At 39.6% G+C, this 22,460-nt stretch overlaps 1 protein-coding gene across 5 annotated transcripts in view; it reads left to right on the forward strand.

Annotated features, from left to right (window-relative positions):
* The window catches only part of CFAP44 (cilia and flagella associated protein 44), a 148,926-nt gene that overhangs the window by 119,721 nt on the left and 6,745 nt on the right, over positions 1 to 22,460 (forward strand). For 4 of the 5 annotated variants that reach the window (XM_005548130.5, XM_005548134.5, XM_065539185.2 and 1 more), the window contains 6 exons: positions 7,888 to 7,998; positions 9,813 to 9,943; positions 11,020 to 11,136; positions 12,060 to 12,261; positions 19,265 to 19,425; positions 21,335 to 21,469. In XM_005548130.5, the coding sequence (XP_005548187.2) occupies positions 7,888 to 7,998; positions 9,813 to 9,943; positions 11,020 to 11,136; positions 12,060 to 12,261; positions 19,265 to 19,425; positions 21,335 to 21,469 (857 nt within the window). Of the gene's footprint in view, positions 1 to 7,887; positions 7,999 to 9,812; positions 9,944 to 11,019; positions 11,137 to 12,059; positions 12,262 to 19,264; positions 19,426 to 21,334; positions 21,470 to 22,460 lie in introns of those variants that run through there. The other variant, XR_006695992.2, reaches the window with a different exon arrangement.

Consider the following 22,460-nt stretch of genomic DNA (forward strand, 5'->3'; position numbering starts at 1 on the left):
GTCCATGTGTGCTCAATGTTTTTAGCTCTCACTTATAATTGAAAATTGTAGTATTTGGTTTTCTGTTCCTGCGTGAATTTGCTTAGGATTATCGCCTCCAGCTCCATCCATGTTGCTGCAAAGGTCATGATTTCGTTATTTTTTTATGGCTGTGTAATATTCAATGGTGTATATGTGGATTTTCTTTGTCCAGCCCACCATTGATAGGCACCTAGGTTGATTCCATGTCTTTGCTATTGTGTATAGCACTGTGTTATGGTTTGGCTGTGTCCCTACCGAGATCTCATCTTGAATTGTGGTCCCCATAATCCCCACATGTCAAGGGAGGGATCTGATTGGAGGTAATTGAATCATCGGAGTGGTTACCCTTATGCTGCTATTCTCATGATAACGAGTGAGTTCTCATGAGATCTGATGGCTTTATAGGGGGCTTCCCCCCGCCCCTTCACTCTGCACTTCTCCTTCCTGCCACCATGTGGAAAAGGACATGTTTACTTCCTTTTCTACTGTGATTTAAGTTTCCTGAGGCATCCCCAGCCATGCTGAGCTGTGAGTCAATTAAACCTCTTTCCTTTATAAATTACCTAGCCTTGGGTATGTTTTTATTAGCAGTGTGAGAACGGACTAATGCACATGGCAATGAACATGAGTGCATATGTCTTTTGGTATAATGATCTATTTTCCTTTGTGTATATACCCAGTAATAGGATTGCTGGGTCAAATGGTGGCTCATTTTTAAGTTCTTTGAGAAATCTCCAAACTGTTTTCCATAGTGGCTGAACTAATTTACATTCCCACCAATGGTGTATAAGTGCTCCCATTTCTCCGTAGCCTCAGCAGCCTCTTTTTTGACTTTTTAATAATAGTTATTCTGCCTGGTGTGAGATGGTATCTCATTGTGGTTTTCATTTGCACTTCTCTGATGAGAACATGAATCTTTTGTATGGATTTTTATATCTCAAATTCATTAAGTTCTTCTCTAATTATAGTTATTTCTTTTCCTCTTGCTTTATGACCAAGCATGTGGTCAATCTTAGAATATGTTCCGTGTGCAGGTGAGAAGAATGTATCTTCTAAGTTGTTGGATTGAGTGTTCTGTGGATGTGTATTAGGTCCAATTGGTCAAGTGTTGAGTTTAAGTCCAGAGTTTTTTTGTTAGTTTTCTGCCTTGATGAGCTGTCTAATGCTGTCAGTGGGATGTTGAGGTCTTACACTATTATTATGTGGTTGTCTAAGTCTTTTTGTAGGCCAGGAAGAACTTGTTTTATGAATCTGGGTGCTCCAATGTTGGGTGCATATATATTTAGGATAGTTAAGTCTTCCTGTTGGATTGCACTCTTTATCATTATGTGATGCTCTTCATTATCCTTCTTAATTTTTATTGGTTTAAAGTCTGTTTTATCTGATATAAGAATAGCAACTCCTGCTCTTTTTTTGTTTTCCATTTACATGGTAGATCTTTCTCCATCCTTTTACTTTGAGCCGATGGGTATAATTATATCTGAGATGGGCCTCTTGAAGACAACAGATGGTTGGTTCTTGTCTTTTTATCCAGTTTGGCACTCTAACTTTTAAGTGGGGTGTTTAGCTCGTTTACATTCAAGGTTAGTATTGATATGTGTGATTTTGATCCTGTCATCATGATGTTAGCTGGTTGTTATGTAGACTTGATTTTGTAGTTGCTTTATAGTGCCTGTCAGCTGTCTGCTAAAGTGTGTTTTTGTGGTAGCAGGTATTGTTTTTTTTTTTTTTTTTTCTGAGTCCATGTTTAACACTCCCTTAAGGACCTCTTCTAAGACTGGTCTAGTTGAAGCTTATTCCCTCAGCATTTGCTTGCCTGAGAAGGACTTTATTTCTCCTTCACTTATGAAACTTAGTATGGCAGGATGTGAGATTCTTGGTTCAAATTTATTTTCTTTATAAGGACACTGAAAATAGGCCCCCAGTCTCTTCTTGTTTGTAAGATTTCTGCTCAGAGGTCTGCTGCTAGCCTGATGGGGTTCCCTCTGTATGTGACTCGACCCTTCTCTTTAGCTGCCTTTAAGATTTTTTTTCTTTTGCATTGTGCTTGGTGAATCTAATGACCGTGTGCCTTGGGATGGTCATCTTGTATAGTATCTAGCTGGGGTTCTTTGTATTTCTTGAATTTGTATGTCAAACTCTCTAATAAGATTGGGGAAATTTTTGTGGACTATATTCTCAAATATATTTCCCAAGTTGCTTATTCTCCCTCTTTCTCAGGAGTACCAATGAGTCATAGATTTGTTCTCTTTATAGAATCCCATATTTTTTCAGAGATTTGGTTCATTAAATTTTTTTCTTTATTTTTGTCTGAGTTGACTCGAAGCATTCTTCGAGCTGAGATTCTTTCCTCATCTTAGTCTATTCTGCTGTTAATATTCCAATCATATTATGAAATTCTTGTAGTGGGGTTTTTAGCTCTAGAAGTTTGGTTTTCTTCTTTCTGAAAATGTCTAAAAACTTTAAAAAGTTTGGTTTTCTTCTTTCTTATTTCATCTTTCAGCTCTTGGATCATTTTACCAAATTCCTTGGATTGAGTTTCAACTATCTCCTGAATCTCTATGAGCTTGCCATCCAGATTCCAAATTTTATGTTTGTCATTTCAGTCATTTTAGACTGTTAAGGAAAACAAAAAAACAAAAAAACAATGGTGGCCAGTAGCTGCGTTAATACCCAGCTGCACAGCTCTTTAATATTTCCTTGTGTTTGCAAGTATGCTCTGAAGTAGGGGTGAGGGAGTGGGAGAGATGGCCTACTCACCAGGTCCACTCCTGGGCCTTGGGGGAGCCCCCTCCAATCACTGGCACTGTGCCTGTGTGTGTTTTTGTTGTTGTTGTTGTTGTTTTTGGGTGTTCCAGGCCATGGGGCCCCCTTGCACAAAGACTGTAGCAGGGAGATATGCAACATCCTTTCTGGACTGGCCCTGCAAAGGGAAGAAAGCCCCACTCTCACCCCAGCCCAGGAACCCATGCGTCTCACCCTTCTCAGTACTCTGAGAGTGAGGGCTCCTCCCCAACTCAAGTGCTGGCCATACATCTTGGCTCCATGCTCTGGAGTTGTGCACCATGGCCCTGGAGGTACTGGGATATCTTGAGATTCAGGGTCAGGGTCAGGTTCCAGCTGCACTGGGGGGTCCAATTTGCTCCACGGTTGCCAGGAAACTGCACCTGAGTCTGGAGGACAGTGGTCCTCTTCTCACAGTTCCACTAAGCAGTGCCCCACTAGGGACTCTGTGTGGGGGCTCTGACCCCACATTTCCCTTCCTCACTGCCCCAGAGGTTCTCCATGACTGCCCCACCCCTGCAGCAAACTTCTGCCTGGGTATCCAGGCATTTCCATACATCCTCTGAAATCTAGGTGGAGGTTCCCAAACCTGAATTCTTGACTTCTGTGCACTCACAGGTTCAGCACCATGTGGAAACTGCCAAGGCATGAGGCTTGCACCCTCTGAAGCCGTGGCCCACCTCTATGTTGTTCCCTTTCAGCCATGGCTGGAGCGACTGGAATTCAGGGCACCAAGTCCCTAGGCTGCACACAGCATGTGGACCTTGGACCCTACCCAGAAACCATTTTCTTCTAGGCCTCCAGGCCTGTGATGGGAGGGGCTGTGTGAAGGCCTCTGGCATGCCCTGGAGATACATTCCCCATTGTCTTGGGGATTAACATTCCCCATGACAATGGGGAATTAACATTCCCTAATTTACTTAAGCAAATTTCTGCAGCCAGCTTGAATTTCTCCTCAGAAAATGCAGTTTTCTTTTCTATCACATTGTCAGGCTACAAATTTTCCAAACTTTTATGCTCTGTTTCCCTTTTAAAACTGAATTTCTTTAGGCTGGGCATGATGGCTCATGCCTGTAATCCCAGCACTTTGGGAGTCTGAGGCGGGCAGATCACGAGGTCAGGTGATTGAGACCATCCTGGCTAACACGGTAAAACCCCATCTCTACTAAAAATACAAAAAAAAAAAAAAAAATTAGACAGTCGTGGTGGTGGGCACCTGTAGTTCCAGCTACTTGGGAGGCTGAGGCAGGAGAATGGTGTGAACCCGGGAGGCAGAGCTTGCAGTGAGCCGAGATCGTGTCACTGCACTCCAGCGTGGGCGACAGAGCGAGACTTGGTCTCAAAAAAAAAAAAAAAAAAAAACCAAGAACAAAACTGAATGCCTTTAACGGTACCCAAGTCACTTCTTGAATGTTTTGTTGCTTAGAAATTTCTTCTGCCAGACACCTTAAATCAGCTCTGTCAAGTTCAAAGTTCCACAAATCTCTAGGGCAGGGGCAAAATGTCCCCAGTCTCTTTGCTAACACATAGCAAAAGTCTCTTTTGCTTCAGTTCCCAACAAGTTTCTCATCTCCATCTGAGACCACCTCAGCCTGGACCTTATTGTCCATATCACTCTCAGGCTTTTGGTCAAAGTCATTCAACAAGTCTCTAGGAAGTTCCAAACTTTCCCACATTTTCCTGTCTTCTTCTGAGCCCTCCAAACTGTTGCAACCTCTGCCTGTTACCCAGTTCCAAAGTCGCTTCCATATTTTTGGGTATCTTCAATAGTGCCCTACTCTACTGCTACCAATTTACTGTATTAGTCCATTTTCACACTGCTGACAAAGACATACACAAGACTGAGAAGAAAAAGAGGTTTAATTGGACTTACAGTTTCACATGGCTGGGGGTGCCTCAGAATCATGGCAGGAGGTGAAAGGCACTTCTTATATGGTGATGGCGAGAAACAATGAGAAAGATGCAAAAGCGGAAACCCCTGATAAAACCATCAGATCTCATGAGACTTATTCACTACTATGAGGACAGTATAGGGGAAACCGCCCCCATGATTCAAATTATTTCCCACAGGGTCCCTCCCACAACATGTGGGCATTATGGGAGTATAATTCAAGATGAGATTTCAGTGGGGACACAGAGCCAAACCATATCACTTGGTTATTGTATTTTTCAGTTCTTAAATTTTCACTTAGTTCTTTATAATTTCTATTTATTTGCTGAGGCTTTGAATTTTTTCATTTCCTTTAAGTATGTTCAAATTTTGCTCATGGAAGCATTTTTATCATGGCTGTTTTAAATACTTTATCAGATAATTCTAATATCTCTGTCATCTTAGTGTTGACAGCTATTGGTTTTCTATTTTCACTCAGTTGGAGATTGCATTAGCCCATTCTTGCATTGCTATAAAGAAATACCTGATATTGGGTAAGTTACAAGAAAAGAGGTTTAATTAGCTTATGGTTCCACAGGCTATAAAGGAAGCATGGCAGCACCTGCTTCTGGGGAGGCCTTAGGGAACTTTAACTCACAGCAGAAGCCAAAATAGGAGCAGGCATCTTATGTGGCAGGCACAGGACCAAGAGAGTGAGGGAGGATGCACTACACACCACACTTTTTAAACAGCCAGCTCTCATGATGACTCACTCACTCTCACTCACTGTCATGAGAACAGCACTGAGGGGATGGTGCTAAACCATTCAGGGGATTCCTCCCCGATGATCCAGTCACCTCCCAACAGGTCCCTCCTCCAACACTGGGGATTACAGTTCAACATGAGATTTGGTGGGAACACAGATCCAAACCATATCAGATATAAGTGACTTTTAATTGAATCCTAAAAACTTTCATATTATGAGACTTTGTATCTTATTTAAATTTTCTGTTTTACTCGAATTTCTCAAACACTAATCTGACAAGGAAAGGGATGGGAGTCTCCTTACTATTGATGGAGGTAGAAGTCTATATTCCCCATTCAGACTTCATTGTCACCCAAGGAATGGGGGACCTCTTTGATACTGCTATATATGGGTGTGAGTTCCAGCTCCACGTGTAGTTTCTATGATCAACATGGTGGGGATGGTGAGTACTTATTGATAATGATGAAAGTCCTGACTCTCTATTAATGTTCTTCTGATAACCACCCCTGAGGGGAGAGAGGATGGTACCTTATTACTGACCTTGGGAGTGGAAGTCCAGGCTATCACATGGCCTCCACAGGCATCTTGGTGGTGAGGGTGGGGGCGAGGCTGGTTACCAGCCAGCATGAATAAATGTACTGGCTCCCTACTTGGCCTTCTCTAACATCATCCAGTGGGAGTGTTGGGACACCTAATTACAGCCCTGTGAGGGTGGATGTCTAGCCTCCCCACTTAACCTTTGCTGATTTAGTTGGGGATTGTACCAGAGTTTTTCTGTGGTGTTTGGTTGGAATAGAATAGTTACTGTCTAAAAGTTTTCTCTCCTTCTAGGCTGCCCGTTTCCTGGTCCTTTGGCTAGAGACAGCAAGCTTTTGTTAAGGCTTTCCGTATCTGTAGATCTGTTGGTGTTTCTAGGCTGCCAACTTACTCTTCTCCAAGTCTGAGATAGATGAGGCTAAAAGAATATCCAAGGAACTCACCACAGTGTTGTTCCTCAGGTTCTAAGGCACATAGTTGCTCTACTTTCTTCTCTCCATTTTTTTCAGAGTCTTCTTATGTTTGTTTTGCACATAATGTTTAGCTGTATTTATAAATTGTAAATTGGTGATCTGTAGTTCATAGATGGCCTCAAGGTATTTTAAAAGAAAGTGGGGCAGGTTGGAGTGGAAAGGTCTACAACCCCTTATCAAAACCCTTGGGGACAGATTTTTTTTGTGTGTTCAGAAATATTTCTGAAGATATTATATATGATATTATAAAGAAATCATTGCTGACATTTATTAAAAACAATAAGGTAGACTTTATTCAGGGGGGCTACTACAATGGGGTTTTGTAGCAGGGAAGAGAGATGGGGCTGAACTCTGAATATAACAAGGACAAGTGGAGATTTATAGCCAAGGAACAGAGTGGGGGTCAGTGGACGGAAAATTACTAAGAAGTAGGGTAATTCTTCACTAGACTGTTTTAATAGGACTTTTTGTGGAGGGCAAGCCAGGTGATAAGGGTTGAGTGATGAGGAATTTCATCAGATATCAAGGGTGGGGAATTGTTTCTAAAGTAACTTGCAGGATTCTTGCTAGAATTGGACTAAATAGGTTAAGGACACAGCTCAAGGTCAGGAATTAGTCAGAAAAAGGACTCAGAGAAGCCTGGCTCAGGTTGGGTCAAAGGAGAAAGTCTTTGTCAACATGATACCACTAGCAAGTTCTGGTACAGAATCCCAAAATCAAACATCTTAGTGCTTCTGCGGCAAAACATGAATATTCATACCAAGTTAAATAAAGACTATAAAGATCATTACTTCATGTCAGATAACTTATGAAAATCTTTTCAGGGCCAGGCCCAGTGGCTCAAGCCTGTAACCCCAGCACTTTGTGAGGCCCGGTTGTACAGATCCCTTGAGCTCAGAATCAGCCTGGGCAACATGGCGAAACCCTGTCTCTACAAAACAAACAAAAAACAAAAATTAGCTGGGCATAATGGTGTGTACCTGTAGTTCAGCTACTCAGAAGGCTGAGGTGGGAAGATTGCTTGAGCCCAGGAGGTGAAGGTTGCAGTGAGCTGAGATTACATCACTGCACTACAGTCTGGGCAACAAAGCCAGATCCTGTCTCAAAAGAAAAAAGAAAAAAAAGAAAAAAGAAAAAAAGGAAAAAAATTTTTTTTCTGATTTTAGAGCATCTTATGAGTTAGGAATTGTGGGTGTATTTCACTGACTGTGTGTATCTACAGCTTGGCAGCTTGGTCTCAGCGTCCTCTGACTTGCAACCGCACAACCTTCTGCAGGCATTTGGGTTTGTGTTCTTTGTGTCCTGAACCATTTTAAACTCTTATATTGAGTTATTTTGCTAGTGACTAACTCATTGAAAAATAGTTTACTTTAAAAATCTAGTATTTAATTGAATACAGAAGCTTCTTTGTTAACAATGCCCTCCTCTTTCTGTAGATGAAGATGAGGAGAGTGAGGAATCAAGTGAAGAAGAATCTAGCTTGGAGAGTGATGAGGATGAGTCTGAATCCGAAGATGAGGTTTTTGATGATTCTATTTGCCCAACAAGTAAGTTAGATAAAACCATGTGTTCTCTGTGAAGTGTGAATATTGATTGGCAATACTGAGAAGGCCCTTTTTTGGTATCTCTGTTCTCTGATAATGAAAAAACAAGGATAGTTAAAAATGTATGAATAGAGTCTAATGAATACCCTTTTTAAAGTATAAGAATATTTATTTATTTATTTATTTAAGACAGAGTTTAGCTCTGTCGCCCAGGCTGGAGTGCAGTGGTGCGATCTCGACTCACTGCAACCTCCACCTCCCAGGTTCAAGCTATTCTCCTGCCTCAGCCTCCCGAGTAGTTGGGACTACAGATGCCCGCCACCACGCCCGCCTAATTTTTTGTATTTTTTTTAGTAGAGATGGGGTTTCGCCATGTTAGCCAGGATGATCTCGATCTCTTGACCTCATGATCCACCCGCCTAAGTCTCCCAAAGTACTGGGATTACAGGCATGAGCCAGCTGGGATATTTATTTCTTAATTCAACAATATTCAACTTCTACTATGTGCCAGGCACTTATCTGATGCTAGGGATACATCGAAGTATAAAACAAACTCCTCCATCCTCATGGAGCTTATAGTCTGGTGGAGAAAGACAATAAATATAATAAGTCAATTAAACGGAATCTCAGAGGATGGTACATGCTATGGGAAAAGAAATGAAGGGAGTGCAGGAGTGAGGGTGGAGAGGATCGTTGCTATTTCCAATAGTATGGTCAGGGAAAACGTTAATGAATACTTTTGGGGGCTCTCTGGGTGATTTATTATCTGTTCTCTTAGGCAGCCATTTATGAGTGACAAATAATATGCAGACTATTGACAGTTGATTCAGAATTATAAATTGTGTAGCAAGTTTAATTTTATAGAGAAATGCCAGGCTGTAATTTACATATATATTTTAGAGTAATCTCGTTTTTTGACAAACCTATTCAAATCTTTGTGTTGCAAATCTGTTTTGTAAGGGCGCTTTGACTAGTCTCCTGGAAATGCTTGGCAATTTACATTCACTGTTTTCACTGGTGAAACCCATCTGGAGCAGCCAGACCAGTTTCCTACAGTTTCAATAGATGAACGGTTCAGTAGAGAAAAAAGACGTTTTGGGATCTGTAATTTGTTTTTCTAGACATTTCAAATGAAGTTTTAATTAAATTTTAAAAGTTTAATTTCAGATAAAGTTTTGATCTTGTTTTACTTTTGAATACAGTAGTCTTTAAAAATCATAATATTTACAAGCGAAATAGAGCATACAAACCTTCTAATGCCGACTCATTACTTTTCAGCAGGATAATTAAATGCCTTGAGCAATGACTCAGAGTCAGTGTGGCGATAGCACTAGGGCTAGGTCTAAACTTCCTGAATTCCATTTTAGTATTCCATTTCTACATTCTCTATGACTTGGTAGACAAAGGTGGCTCTTAGTGTGATACTGTGGAAAGAATAGAGAGATAATGCACTTGAATCCCATTCTGTTATGTACCAGTTATGTCACCTCTCTGAGACTTAAGGTATTCACCTATGTATGGGAACAATAGTTTCTGCCTTGCAGGATCTATGAGCCTTGAGTGAGATAATGTACATAGAGGGCTTAGCACAAAGCCTGCTTCAGAGTACTGCTCACAACATCAACACTATTATTATTATTATGGTTATTAACACTACTAATAATTTCAACCTGGAACAATTAAGCCGTAAGTGTCTTAAAAGCTGGCTAGAGCGGATCCATAAACATTGTTGATTCTGAATCTCCAAAGCTCACAGTTTTAGTACTACCGCACTCCATAACAAATGAGGCTGGCTTTTATTTTAATTCTCTTGGCAGATTGTGATGTGGCTCTTTTTGAGCTCACCCTTCAACTTCGAGAGAAAAGGCTGGACATTGAGGAGGCTTTAGTTGAAGAAAAGAAAGTTGTTGATAACCTCAAAAAGGAATATGATACATTGTCAAAAAAAGTATGGCGATCTGTCTACTTATTTATCCTCTCAAAATGCTACACATCCTCCTAGCTACAATATTGCCTTTTCATAGTAATGACAGTATTAGGATTTCTCAGAAAAGAAACATTTCAAATGTTAAGGCCAGGTTTTTTTCTCCCTAAATTGTGGTGGGGGACATTGCTTTTTTGATAATTGGACTTACTTTATCTCAGTCATTGGTCTCCAGACTTTTCTGATGAGTTTACTCTATAAGTGAAAAAAATGAAAATGGAGCCCCTCCCCATACAATAAATGTATATGTATTTATAAATTGTATTTATGAACTATTATATATTTTGTACAGTAGGAAACATCCACAAAAAAACAGAAATTAAATAGAAGGAGATAAAAATAAATAGAAATAGAAATTCTGACATTTTCAATTTATACCCCAATAGATGATTTTTTTTAATCATCTGGGGTGCATGCATCCCATGTTGGAGACCACCAAGCTAAACGTCTGGTATAATATTGATCAATTTCTGCCTTAATCTGCTCACTTTCCCTCTTAGGTACTCTTGTCTAGAGCAACATCACTTAACTTCATTCATGTTCAGAAATATTTTTGATGTATTATTTCTCCTCTCGTGAATAGGAAAGGATTTGGAATACTTTCACGTTTTCTAGGACGTGGAGAATGTGCTTTAGAATACTATAGTTAGCAGTTTCATTGCTTTAAAGCAATGAAATTTGTTGAAGTCATTATGACCAAAAAGACTCCCACCATTCTGTCAAAGACATTCCATGGTGATGGGCTGCTTTTCATGCACAAAATAAAAGGGAGATGAGGACATGTTTTCTGGGCAGTTATTCACAAAATTTTATAACTCTGGAGTCGTAGAAATGATTGAAAGGGTGACGTGGATCATAACTTGGCAGAAAGAAAATAATATGCATTCCTGAGTTGCAAACTGGGATCATGCACTTAATCACAGTCCAACGAAGCAGATTCTGCTCATACTTTATTTCCTCCCAGGATGTCTTCATTCACCATCTTTAAGTGTATGTTCATTGAGTCTTGTCACCATTTCATGATATGGGGCTTTCCACAGGTGAAAATTGTGGCAACTAATCTGAATGCAGCGGAGGAGGCCCTGGAGGCTTATCAGCGAGAGAAGCAGCAGCGACTGAATGAACTGCTGGTTGTGATTCCACTCAAGCTCCACCAGGTGATGCATCTGGGGAGGCTGCTCCATCCTGTGTGAGAAGCGTCATCACACTGAAGCTTTTCAGAGAAAGATTCGTGGTTCACTAATGGGAAGAATCGTGGTTCTTTGTTGAGAATTCCACCTGTAGAATGATACCTACACTTGTCTTATCCACTGTCAGATTGCTATAAAAGAGTAACATCAAAACATGCATATTTCCCTATTGCCCATTAGCATTTTGGAAATCAGTCATTTCAAGTCTAGAGAAGCGAGGAGCCTATGATTTAAGAATGGAATGGCTCAGAGGGTGAAATCTTGGCTCTTATACCCATATCACTTGTCACACCATCTTGATCTATACATGGACTAATCATGCTAAAATGACCTTTGCTTAGTCTCTACTCATTGGTGAGGGAGGTCAAGACAAAAGGAAAATATTTTCTCTTTTTTACTTTTCTTGTTCATTTCTATTTGAATTGCAACTTATATTAAATTGCAGGAATACATATCATTAAGAGAAAAGGCTCATTGTATTGTGTTTTGTCAGGTTAAGAGAAAAAGCTGTATTTTAGGAAAACAACAACAACAACAAGATCAGCCTTATGTGTGTTTTGTGTAACCTGACCCAAACTGGATGAGCTCAATGTAGTGGTTTGCCTAGTATGCCAGCCCTGAAATGTTTGTCACATCATTATGCAGTAGATAATAGGCATGATCTGTGTAGGAGGATTTGCTATCCCCACAGAGATGTGATGTGGCTTTCTACCTGACAGCATCTTTCTGTGTTTGCCTGGCCAGTGTTACTCGGTGAGGAAGATGGAGAAGCCCAAAGGCAAGGAGCTAAACAAGGGGCAGAGAAGGAAGTGCGCCTCTTATGCTTTTTGTTGCCATATACAGAATCTGTGTTTTTATCTATTTGCTTTTGATTTGTTTTATGCTTGTAGATAGAGTATGTGGTATTTGGAGAAATACCTAGCGATCTTTCTGGTACTTTGGTCTTCTCTAACCACGCCTTGAGACGGCTGCAAGAACGAATCCGTGAGCTCCAGGAGGAAAATTCCAAGCAGCAAAAACTCAACAAAGAATGGAGAGAGAGACGTAAACAGCTCATCCGAGAAAAGAGAGAAATGACAAAAACCATACATAGTGAGTATCGAAGCCCATGGCCTTGCTAGTAAGGTTTATTGGTAAGAAAGGGAATTATCCAGGCGACTGTCTCCAACAGTGAAAACAGTCATTGCAGACTCAGAACCACTGAGAAGGGAAACAAGAACACCATGGCCTCTCACTACTCACCGTTTCTCCTGATGGCATGAAAAGTTCGCTTTTGTATTTTAAAGGGAGAAATCTTTTGTCATAGAATCATCTTCTCTTTGTGTATGATTAAAATGTAGAATAATACAATAGTAACCCAAGTGCAAGGCTACCCAGCTTAAGAAAGAGAACGCTGAGATACAATTGAAACCCCATCTCTTTCTAATGCGATTCTGCTGCTCCTTCCTCGGGGTTCACCACTAGGTATGCACACACACATATGGATGTGTGCACACACAATATGGAGACCTAACTTGCATATTTTTAATTGTGATGATATTTATATCATTTTGTGGTTCACTTTATTGAACCAATTTTTGAGTTATCCATAAACTACAGATAGTTTATTCACTTTACTACTACAATATTCCATTGTATGAATATTAAAGATTTTATTTAGCCTTCTATTGATGGATATTTAAGATATTTCTTAGTTTTCATTTTTACAGACACTATTACAGTAAACCTTTTTGTACACATCTCCCTGTGCACATGTGTGAGAAGGTGAAGCCTAGTACTGGATCTGTGGTTTACAGAGGGATATGTACATTTTCAGCTCTCCTGGGTATTGCCAAGCTGCACCTAAAGTGGTTGAACAAATTTATCCTCCCCTGGCAGTGTGTGAGAGTTACTCAGGCTCCGTATTGTCAGCAACACTTGATATTATCAGACTTTAATATTTTTGCCAGCCTGTGAGATGTTAAATTATATTTTATTGTGGTTTTTATACACATTTTTTGATTGCTGATGAAGTTAAACATCTTTACATACATTTGTTTGCCAGTTATTTATTTTCTTTTCTGTAACTTGCCTGTCCCATCCTTTGCCCATTTTTGATTTCTACTTTTTGTTTTTAAATTGATTTTAGGGAGTTCTTAATATGTTCTTTTTGTCCGTGTAACGCACTGCAAATCTCTTCTAGTTTGTAACTTGTCTTGTCTCTTTTTTTTTTTTTTTTTTTTTTTTTTTGAGACAGAGTCTCACTCTATTGCCCAGGCTGGAGTCTCACCTCTCTCGCGGTGGTGCAATCTTGGCTCACTGCAACCTCTGTCTCCTGGGCTCAAGAAATTCTCCGGCCTCAGCCTCCGAGTAGCTAGGATTACAGGTGCATGCCACCACGCCCGGCTAATTTTTGTATTTTTTAGTAGAGACGGGGTTTCTCCTTGGTGGCCAGGCTGGTCTCGAACTCCTGACCTCAGGTGATCTGCCTGCCTTGGCCTCCCAGAGTGCTAGAATTACAGGCGTGAGCCACACCATGCCACCATGCCCGGCTATCTTTCTTTCTTTCTTTTTTTTTTTTTTTCTACTTTGTCTGGTTTGGATACAGATGTTTTAAATCTTAATATAGTAATTTTTATCAATCTACTTATTTGTGGTTTGTGCACTATGTGTATGTATGTGTGTCTTGCTTAAGAAATCCTTTCCTGTTTTGAGATCATAAAGATATTTTTTGGTCCAACGATTCCACTACTGGGCATATATCCAAAGGAAATGAAATTAGTAATCAGTATGTAGAGGAGATATCTGCACTGCTATGTTCACTGCAGTATTATTCACAATTGCCAAGACACAGAATCAACCTAAGTGTCCATAAACAGATGAGTGGATAGAGAAAATGTGGTATATGTACACAACGAAATACTATTCAGCCTTAAAAAAGAAGGAAACCCTATTATGTGCAACAACACGGATAAACTTGGAGGACAATATGTTAAGTGAAATAAGAGGCACAGAAGGAAAATACCACATGACCTCACTTATATGCAGAGTATAAAAAGTTAAACTCATAGAAACAGAATAGAATGATGGTTACCAGGGTCTGTGGTTGTTGGCTGGGGTACCGTTTGGGGAGATGTTGGTCACAATAAAAAATTTCACTGAGATTCAAAGAACAATTTCAAGAGATCTATTGTATACTATGATTACTATAGTTAATAACAATGTGTTATATTATTGAAAATTGCTAAGAGTAAATTTTAAGTGTTCTCACAACAAGAAAAAGAAAGTATGTGAGGCAATGCATAAGTTAATTAGCTCAATCTAGCTATTACATAATGTATATGTATTTCAAAACAGCATGTTGCACATGATAATATATACAATTTTTGTCAATTTAAAAAGATAATTTTCAGTAGTTTCCTAATTAGTAGTGCCCTTTGCATTTGGGTTTTTAATCCACTTAAAATTGAGGTATAGAGTATAAGATGTATAATGTAAAGATAATTATCTTTTAAACTACTTTAGCAATTCTTGATATGTGGAACATACATATAAGCAGTGGAGAATGACAACAGAATGAACCCACCAACCCAACTTATTGACAATAATATTACCAACACTGTAACATCTACCTGTGTGTGTTCTTTCCATCCCATTCTCTGTCTCCCCATATTCAGAGATAACCACTATTCCCAATTTTGTGTTTAACATTCCCTTTCATTAAAAAATAGTTATAGCATATTTACATGTATTTCTAAATAATATATTGCTTTAGAACTTTGTAGAAATACTATATCATATGTAGCTTTTTGAAACATACTGTTTCATTTAATATATTCCTAAGAGTAGATGTGGTATAGCATATAGCTGTTGTCTTCATTGTTGTAAAATATATCATATGATTCTACTAAAATTATTCATTCTTCTGCTGACATTTAAATTGCTTTATGTTTTTTTGCTTTGACAATTCTGCTATGAAAATTCTTGTACATGGGGTATGTTTACAAGCGTTTCTAAAAGTATAAGGGTTTCATACCTAAAAGTAGAACAGGGTGGTAGGGCATAGAAGTGTTTAACTTTAAAAAATAATGTCACATTCTCTTCCAAAATGATTATATCAATTTACACTCCAATCAGTGGTACTTAAGAGTCCCCTTTGAGTTACATACATCATTGAAAATACATAATCTTATTAGACTTTGAATTTTTGCCAAACTGGAAAGTATAAAGTGGTGACTCATGGTCTTAATTTCATTTTCCTAACCACTAATAAGGTTAAGCACATTTTGTACATCTTTGGGCCTTTAATGTTTTCTATTCTATAAAATGTCTGTTTGTATATTTTGTTCATTTTTCTCTTGATTTGTTTGCCTTTTAAAAAATTGATATGTAGGAGTTAATTTTTTTGATCCTAGTCCTTTGTTGGTTATGGGTTTTTCAAATATCTTCCTTTGGTTTTTTGTTTTCACTTTTGTGGAGGCTTTTTAAAGATAATTAAAAATTTGTTTTCAACTTTTATTTTTGGTGGGTACATAGTAGGTATATATATAAGATATATGGGATATTTTTATATAGAGATACAATGTCTAATAATCACATCAGGGTAAATGAGGTATCATCACCTCAAGCATTTATCCTTTGTGTTACAAACAATCCAATGATACTCTTTTCGTTATTTTAAAATGTACAATTAAGTTATTATTGACTATAGTAACCCTGCTGGGCCATCAAATACCAGAGTTTGTTTATTCTATCCAACTATTTTTGTACCCATTAACCATTCCCACATCCCCACCCCCACTCTCCTTCCCAGACTCTAGTAACTGTCATTCTACTCTATCTCCATGAGTTCAGTTGTTTTAATTTTTAGCTCTCATGAATAAGGGAGAGCATGCAAGTTTGTCTTTATGTTCCTGACTTATTTCACTTAATGTAATGACTTCAGTTCCATACATGTTCTTGCAAATGACAAGATCTTTCTCTCATTGAGACAGGGTCTCACTCTGTCTCCCAGGCTGGAGTGCAGTAGCGCAATCCTGACTCACTGCAGCCTTGACCTCTTGGGCTCAGGTGATCCTTCTGCCTCAACCTCCTGGGTAGCTGGGACTACAGGCATACACCACCATGCCTGGGTAATTTTTTGCATGTTTTTGTAGAGATGGGATCTTGCTATGTTGCCCAGGCTGGTCTCCAACTCCTGGGCTCAAGCAATCGCCTGCCTCAGCCTCAGAAAGCCTAGACTTACAGGTGTGAGTCACTGTGCCCAGCTGAATCTTATTTTTTAATGGCTGAATAGTACTCCATTGTCTACATGTACCACATTTTCTTTATCCATTGTCTGTTGGGGGACAGTTAAGTTGCTTCCAAATCTTGGCTATTAGGAATAGTGTTGCAATAAATATGGGAGTGTAGGTTTATCTTCAATATACTGATTTCCTTTCTTTTGGGTATTTATCTAGCAGTGGGATTGCGGGATCATATGATAGCTCTGTCTTTAGTGTTTTGAGGAATCTCCAAGCTGCTCTCCAAGTGGCTGTACTGATTTACATTCCCACCAACAGTGTATGAGGGTTTTGTTTTCTCTATATCCTCATCAGCATTTGTTACTGCCTGTCTTTTGGGTAAAAGCCATTTTAACAGGGGTGAGATGATATCTCATTGTAGTTTTTATTTGCATTTCTCTGATGATCAGTAATGTTGAGCACATTTTCATGTACCTGTTTGCCATTTGTATGTCATCTTTTAAGAACTATCTCTTCAGATCTTTTGCCCATTTAAAAATTGGGTTAGTATATATTTTTCTATAGAGTTGTTCAGGCTCCTTATATATTCTGGTTATTAAGCCCTTGTCAGATAGATAGTTTGCAAATATTTTCTCCAATTCTGTGAGTTGCCTTTTTACTTTGTTGATTGTTTTATGGTGGCTTTTGATGAACCATAACTATGTGATTTTAATTGATCAACCTTTTATTTTAGGGTTAATAATTTCTAAGTTTGTTTTTTAAATTGCAGTAAAATAATAAAGCATAATATTTATGATTTTAACCATTTGTAAGTGCACAGTTCAATGGCACTAAGTACATTCATACGATTGTTCTACCATCACCACCATCCATCTCCAGAACACTGTTCATCTTCCTGAACTCCATATCCACTAAACAGTAACTCCCATTTTCCTCTCCCACCGCTCCAGGAAACTGCCACTCTACTTTCTGTCTCTATGAACTCGAGTACTCGAAGTACTTCATAATGAGGAGAATAATACAGTCTTTGTCTTTTTGTGACTGGCTTATTCTATTTAGATAATGTCTTTCAGGTTCATCCATGTTGTAGCGTGTGTCAGAATTTTCTTCCTTTTTAAGGCAAATAATATTCCATTATATGTACATGCCACATTTTGTTTACCCATTTATTTGTCAATGGGCAGCTGGATTGCTTCCTACTTTTTGGCTATTGTGAATAGTACTGTGATGAACATGAGTGTACAAATATCTATTTATGTCTCTGCTTCCATTTCTTCTGGATATGTGCCCAGAAGTGGGATATAGGGCTGGACCATATGGCTTAGAAGTGATGAATAACACTGCAGTTAGCTTGTTGCCTTTCTCCATCCCTAGATCTAATGGGGAAGAAGAAGAGAGCCTAGAACATGAGGGTGAGAAGGAGAAAGTTCTATCCATTCTAGGGAGAACACAGCCCATGGCCATGGGGAATGTGGGTAGTAAGTGTTCCAGCAGACTTTATGTCCCTAGTGAGCATTACCTGGCCTCGTCAGCTCAGGAGAAGGACATTGGGCTGGCTCCACAATGGAGCTGGCAAGGATCAGAGTACATGTTCTGGTATGTGAGGCTGCTGTGCGAGAGGGCAACCCCTTGCATGGGGGTGGAGCTAAGGGGAAATCAAAGCTCTTACTGAGGAGGCCAGGCAGGCAGCCACAGGCCAGCACACGTGCCCATCATCCATTCATCATTTCATTTGTATCACTGATTATCATGGCCACCACATTATACATGTCCGTGGGGTAACACGTAGGATAGAAAGTGAGTAGCCTCTCCTGGATTGCGCATAATGGCAGCCATGCCAATTGTACTATTCTAATTCAAACGTAAATTGTAACAGTTATGCCCAAATACTAATTTCTGCACTATAAAATAATTGAATCATCTCACTACATATTAAGGCCCTCAGACTTTGCTCAGGGGAGAGTCTGGACATTGAGGAAGTCCTGTTGGAAGATCATGTTTTCCTGGAGAGGTGTTCTAGTGTTCTCACATTGAGGAAAGAAAAAAAACCAAAGTAAAAGATACTGCATGTTAGATATGACATGTTAGATAATTGCTAAGAAGAAAAATTAAACATGGATTGAGACAAAGAGTGCTGAGGTCGGCAGGGGCAGGGACAGGCTCCATGGAAAGGCAGCACGCCTGATCAAACGCGGTTCTCCCTGGCTAGAGGGTAAGAGCCTGCCCTTAGACACAGCTCCAGTGTCAGCTTGCTTTTAGAAAATGGGCTGGGAGGAGCAAGCCATATGGGTCTCTGGGGAAGAGCAGTTCAGATTGGAGGAAAGGAGGCTGGGGCGAGCCTGGCATGTTTGAGAAGCACAGAGGAGGCCAGTGTGTCTAGAGCAGGGTGGTAAGGAGGAGAGGCATGGGAAAGCAGGGGGAAGAGAAAGCAGGCTAGGCAGGCTGACCATACAGGGCCTTCTGAATTCCCAAAGGGACTGTCGTTATTTACTTGGAGTAAGATGGAGACTTCTCTGAAGTGCCTGCTCTGTTCTTAATACTAGATGCTGTAAAATGCCATATTTGAAAAAGTTGACAAGCTCATAATCTAGTCGGTGCCTGTTAAGAGTCTGAGGAGGGGCAGATCAGTCTGTGAGCCACTTGGGAACATTGAGTCAGTTTTATACAGGATTCAGAAGGTGAAAAGACAATACTGAATGGGCATTTTAAATGAGGAAAGCAGCAGGCAAAAAATCACAGAAGAAAAATCACTGATGACATAAAATCTTTCACCATCTTGCAAAAGCAGTTCCTTAGAACTTTATTGTTTCTGGTGTTCATTTATAACAATGGGAGCCACTGAACAACCTGAGCCAGTGACTGTCTTCTTTTAGAAATGGAGGAAACAGTCCGTCAGCTCATGATCAGCAAGTTCGGCCGTGTGGTAAACCTGGAAGCCCTTCAGACGCTTTCTGTTAATACAACACTTGAAGAACTGAAGATCAGAAAACTTCGAAAGGAGCTAGCGAATGCGAAGGAGATGAAGATGTGGGAGGTAAGGAGGAGAAGGCAGGTGATCTTTGGTTGAATCTAGTTGGAGGCAAGAAATCCCAGGGGGCAGGAAGTGGTACCGTGAAGCATCTATGTAGCTGGAGCCAGTCTGCGAGCCCCCTTTGGCTGCCCCAGGATCTTGGGCCTGTCTCGGCTTCCTTACTGTTCACTTAGTTAGAGGGACTTGTTTATCTTGGAGTGAGAGCACCAGCACTAGGTTTTGGGGTCCAGGGTGCATATAAATATGACGTGAAATGGATGAAAGATTATGGAGAGGTCCCATTTTGAGACTTACATTAATGTATAAATGTTCTGCAGGCAAAAATTATATTTAAAAATGCTCAGCATCACTAATCATCAGAGAAGTGCAAATTAAAACCACAATGAGAAAATGAAATATCATCTCACAGCATTCGTGTAAAGAAAATGTGCTGTGTATGTGTGTATGTATGTATATGTATATAGAATACCATGGATTACTATGAAGCCATAAAAATATGAAATCATGTCCTTTGCAACAACACAGATGGAGCTGGAGGCCATTATCCTACATGAAATAACTCAGAAACAGAAAATCAAATACTGCATATTCTCACTTATAAGTGGGAGCTAAACAATGGGTACATGTGGACCTAAAGATGAAAATAATAAACACTGGGGACTCCAGCATCCAGGGGAGGATGGTGGGGAGGGTTGAAAAATTACCTACTAGGTAAAACATTTGCTATCTGGGTAATGGGTCCACTAGAAACCCAAACCTCACTATTACACAATATACCTAAGTAACAAACTTGTACATGTATGCCTGAACCTAAATTTTTTTAAAAAGTGTAACTACTCTGACAGTTTTAGAAATGGAGCAGCTCTCCTCTCAGGCTAGAATTGTATTACTGTATGGCTTTTGCATGCTGTGCCAATTTGGAAATGATGAAACACCTTTAAGTAATAAATTTGGTAACAAGTCATAGACTGGCTGACAGAGTCTTAGAGGATGTCAATGCCTACATATTGTTCCCTGAGCCATGAGATGAGCCATGCCCTTGTTCCAGCCTGATTCGGTGGTAGGAGCTTTCACAAAGATTTTATAAGTCCACAAAATCATGATGACTTCTCCAGCTTCCTGTCTTATCTCATTAGCAGATGGGGTAGGAGGAGAGCTTCCTAGTGCTGTGTTGTCTAACGGTTCCATCTCAACTTTTCTAATCCAACATGTACCACTGTACTTTAAAGAAGCAAATAGTGTTCATGTCAGTGGGACTGGTCCCTATTAAGGGAATGTTGGCAATAATATATGCAATCTAAAATAATTTGTTGGAAGCCTGGGCAATATAGTGAGACACTGTCTCTACAAAAAATAAAAAAAATTAGCTGGGTGTGGTGTTGCACACCAGTAGTCCCAGCTATTTGAGAGGCTTAGGCAGAGGATCACTTGAGCCCAGAAGTTTGAGATTGCAGTGAGCAACTAATGGAGCAATAAGAAAACAAAAGAAAGCCATTATACATATGTGTGGCCATTGAAACCATCTACCTTAAGGGTCCAGGGCCAAGACTGGGGAACGATGGAGAAAGAGCAATATAGAAAAGTTAGCTGCTTAAATTATCATCCTTCCTTTTAAGTAATGAGTACCAGCAATCAGTATGCATAGTGATTTCATTCCTCAATAATACAATGATGTCCATATCTATCTTATTTCTACCTACTCCTATTCTTGAGCATGCTTACATTTTTATCTTTAATCAAACCAGGCCCAATGCAATTGTTTCTGTTGCATTTTCCTATTGGCTTCTGATTATATTTTCATATGGGCACATTGTTCCATTTGCCTGATAATTTTGACCAAATCTGGACACTCATTTTTCTTCATTTCTTCTCTTATTCACTACATCTATTTTGCATCTTCCTACCCTGGTAGGAAAAGATTGCTCAAATGCGATGGGAACTGATGATGAAGACAAAAGAACACACCAGAAAGCTTTATCAGATGAATGATTTGTGTATTGAAAAGAAGAAACTTGATTCTCGGTTGAATACACTACAGAATCAGCAGGTATGTTCTTTTTCTTCAGACCCTTTTTCAGAACTGAGGAAGCTCTGTTAAAGGTAGCTATTCACAAGAATGTTAAGTACTGGCATTTAAACAAACCTTGCTTGATCTTGGACCACTTCCAGACCATCTGCATCCCTCAGGACACTGAGTTGGTGTTAGCCGCATTACAGTGGGCCTGAGGGACTAGCTTTATTGAATGCCTCTTGGGTGCCATGAACTCATATACGTACTAATCAATAGAATTGCCTTGGTCCTGGAGACGTGTAAGGTTACTTAGGCATAAATAATGACACCATTATATTCCCTGAATTTGGTGTCAAACATCTATTTCCAATATCTGCTTATTTCATTTGACTTGAAGTGGGCATCTCGAATGGTGAAATCTACCTGGTTATCTTATTAAAATGCTTGTTACTTTGTGTGGGTTTCAACTTGCTATTATGTAATATTTAGCCAGCCTAACGTTATACTTAATACATTGTGTGTGGTGGATAATACTTAATAAATATTTACCCAATCCAAGTCTTGCCCTCTACGAACCTAACACGTGTATAGCATATTCTAAACTCGATGTTATATACTTAACAATATTACCTGCAAAAGGCCAGTTGTTTCTCTTGGTCTTCTTTGCTTTATATTTTCTTTCAGCACCCTGGAAATGGTCTAAGCTAGGTGTTCTAACAGTTTGGTCCTCTGAAGAGGAGCATCAGCATCACCTGGGAACTTGTTTGAAATGCAGGTGCTAAGGCCCCAACCCAGCTGTACTGCTTCAGAAGCCCTAGGAGAGGGGCCCAGCAGTCTGCATGAACCAGCCTTCCCGGAGATTCTGAGGCACACTAGAGTTTAAGAATCATTGGTCTAAACAAAAGTCCCACAGTAAGAAATAATGCTGTTTATTCCATGAAAAGTGAATTAGGAGGATTAGGAAGCCTTATAATTGAAGATTAGATGTGAAAGAAGACTAGAATTTGAATGTTGAGGGGTCTTTTTC

The sequence above is a fragment of the Macaca fascicularis genome, chromosome 2 (assembly GCF_037993035.2).
Source record: "Macaca fascicularis isolate 582-1 chromosome 2, T2T-MFA8v1.1".
In the NCBI taxonomy this organism is placed as follows: domain Eukaryota; kingdom Metazoa; phylum Chordata; class Mammalia; order Primates; family Cercopithecidae; genus Macaca; species Macaca fascicularis.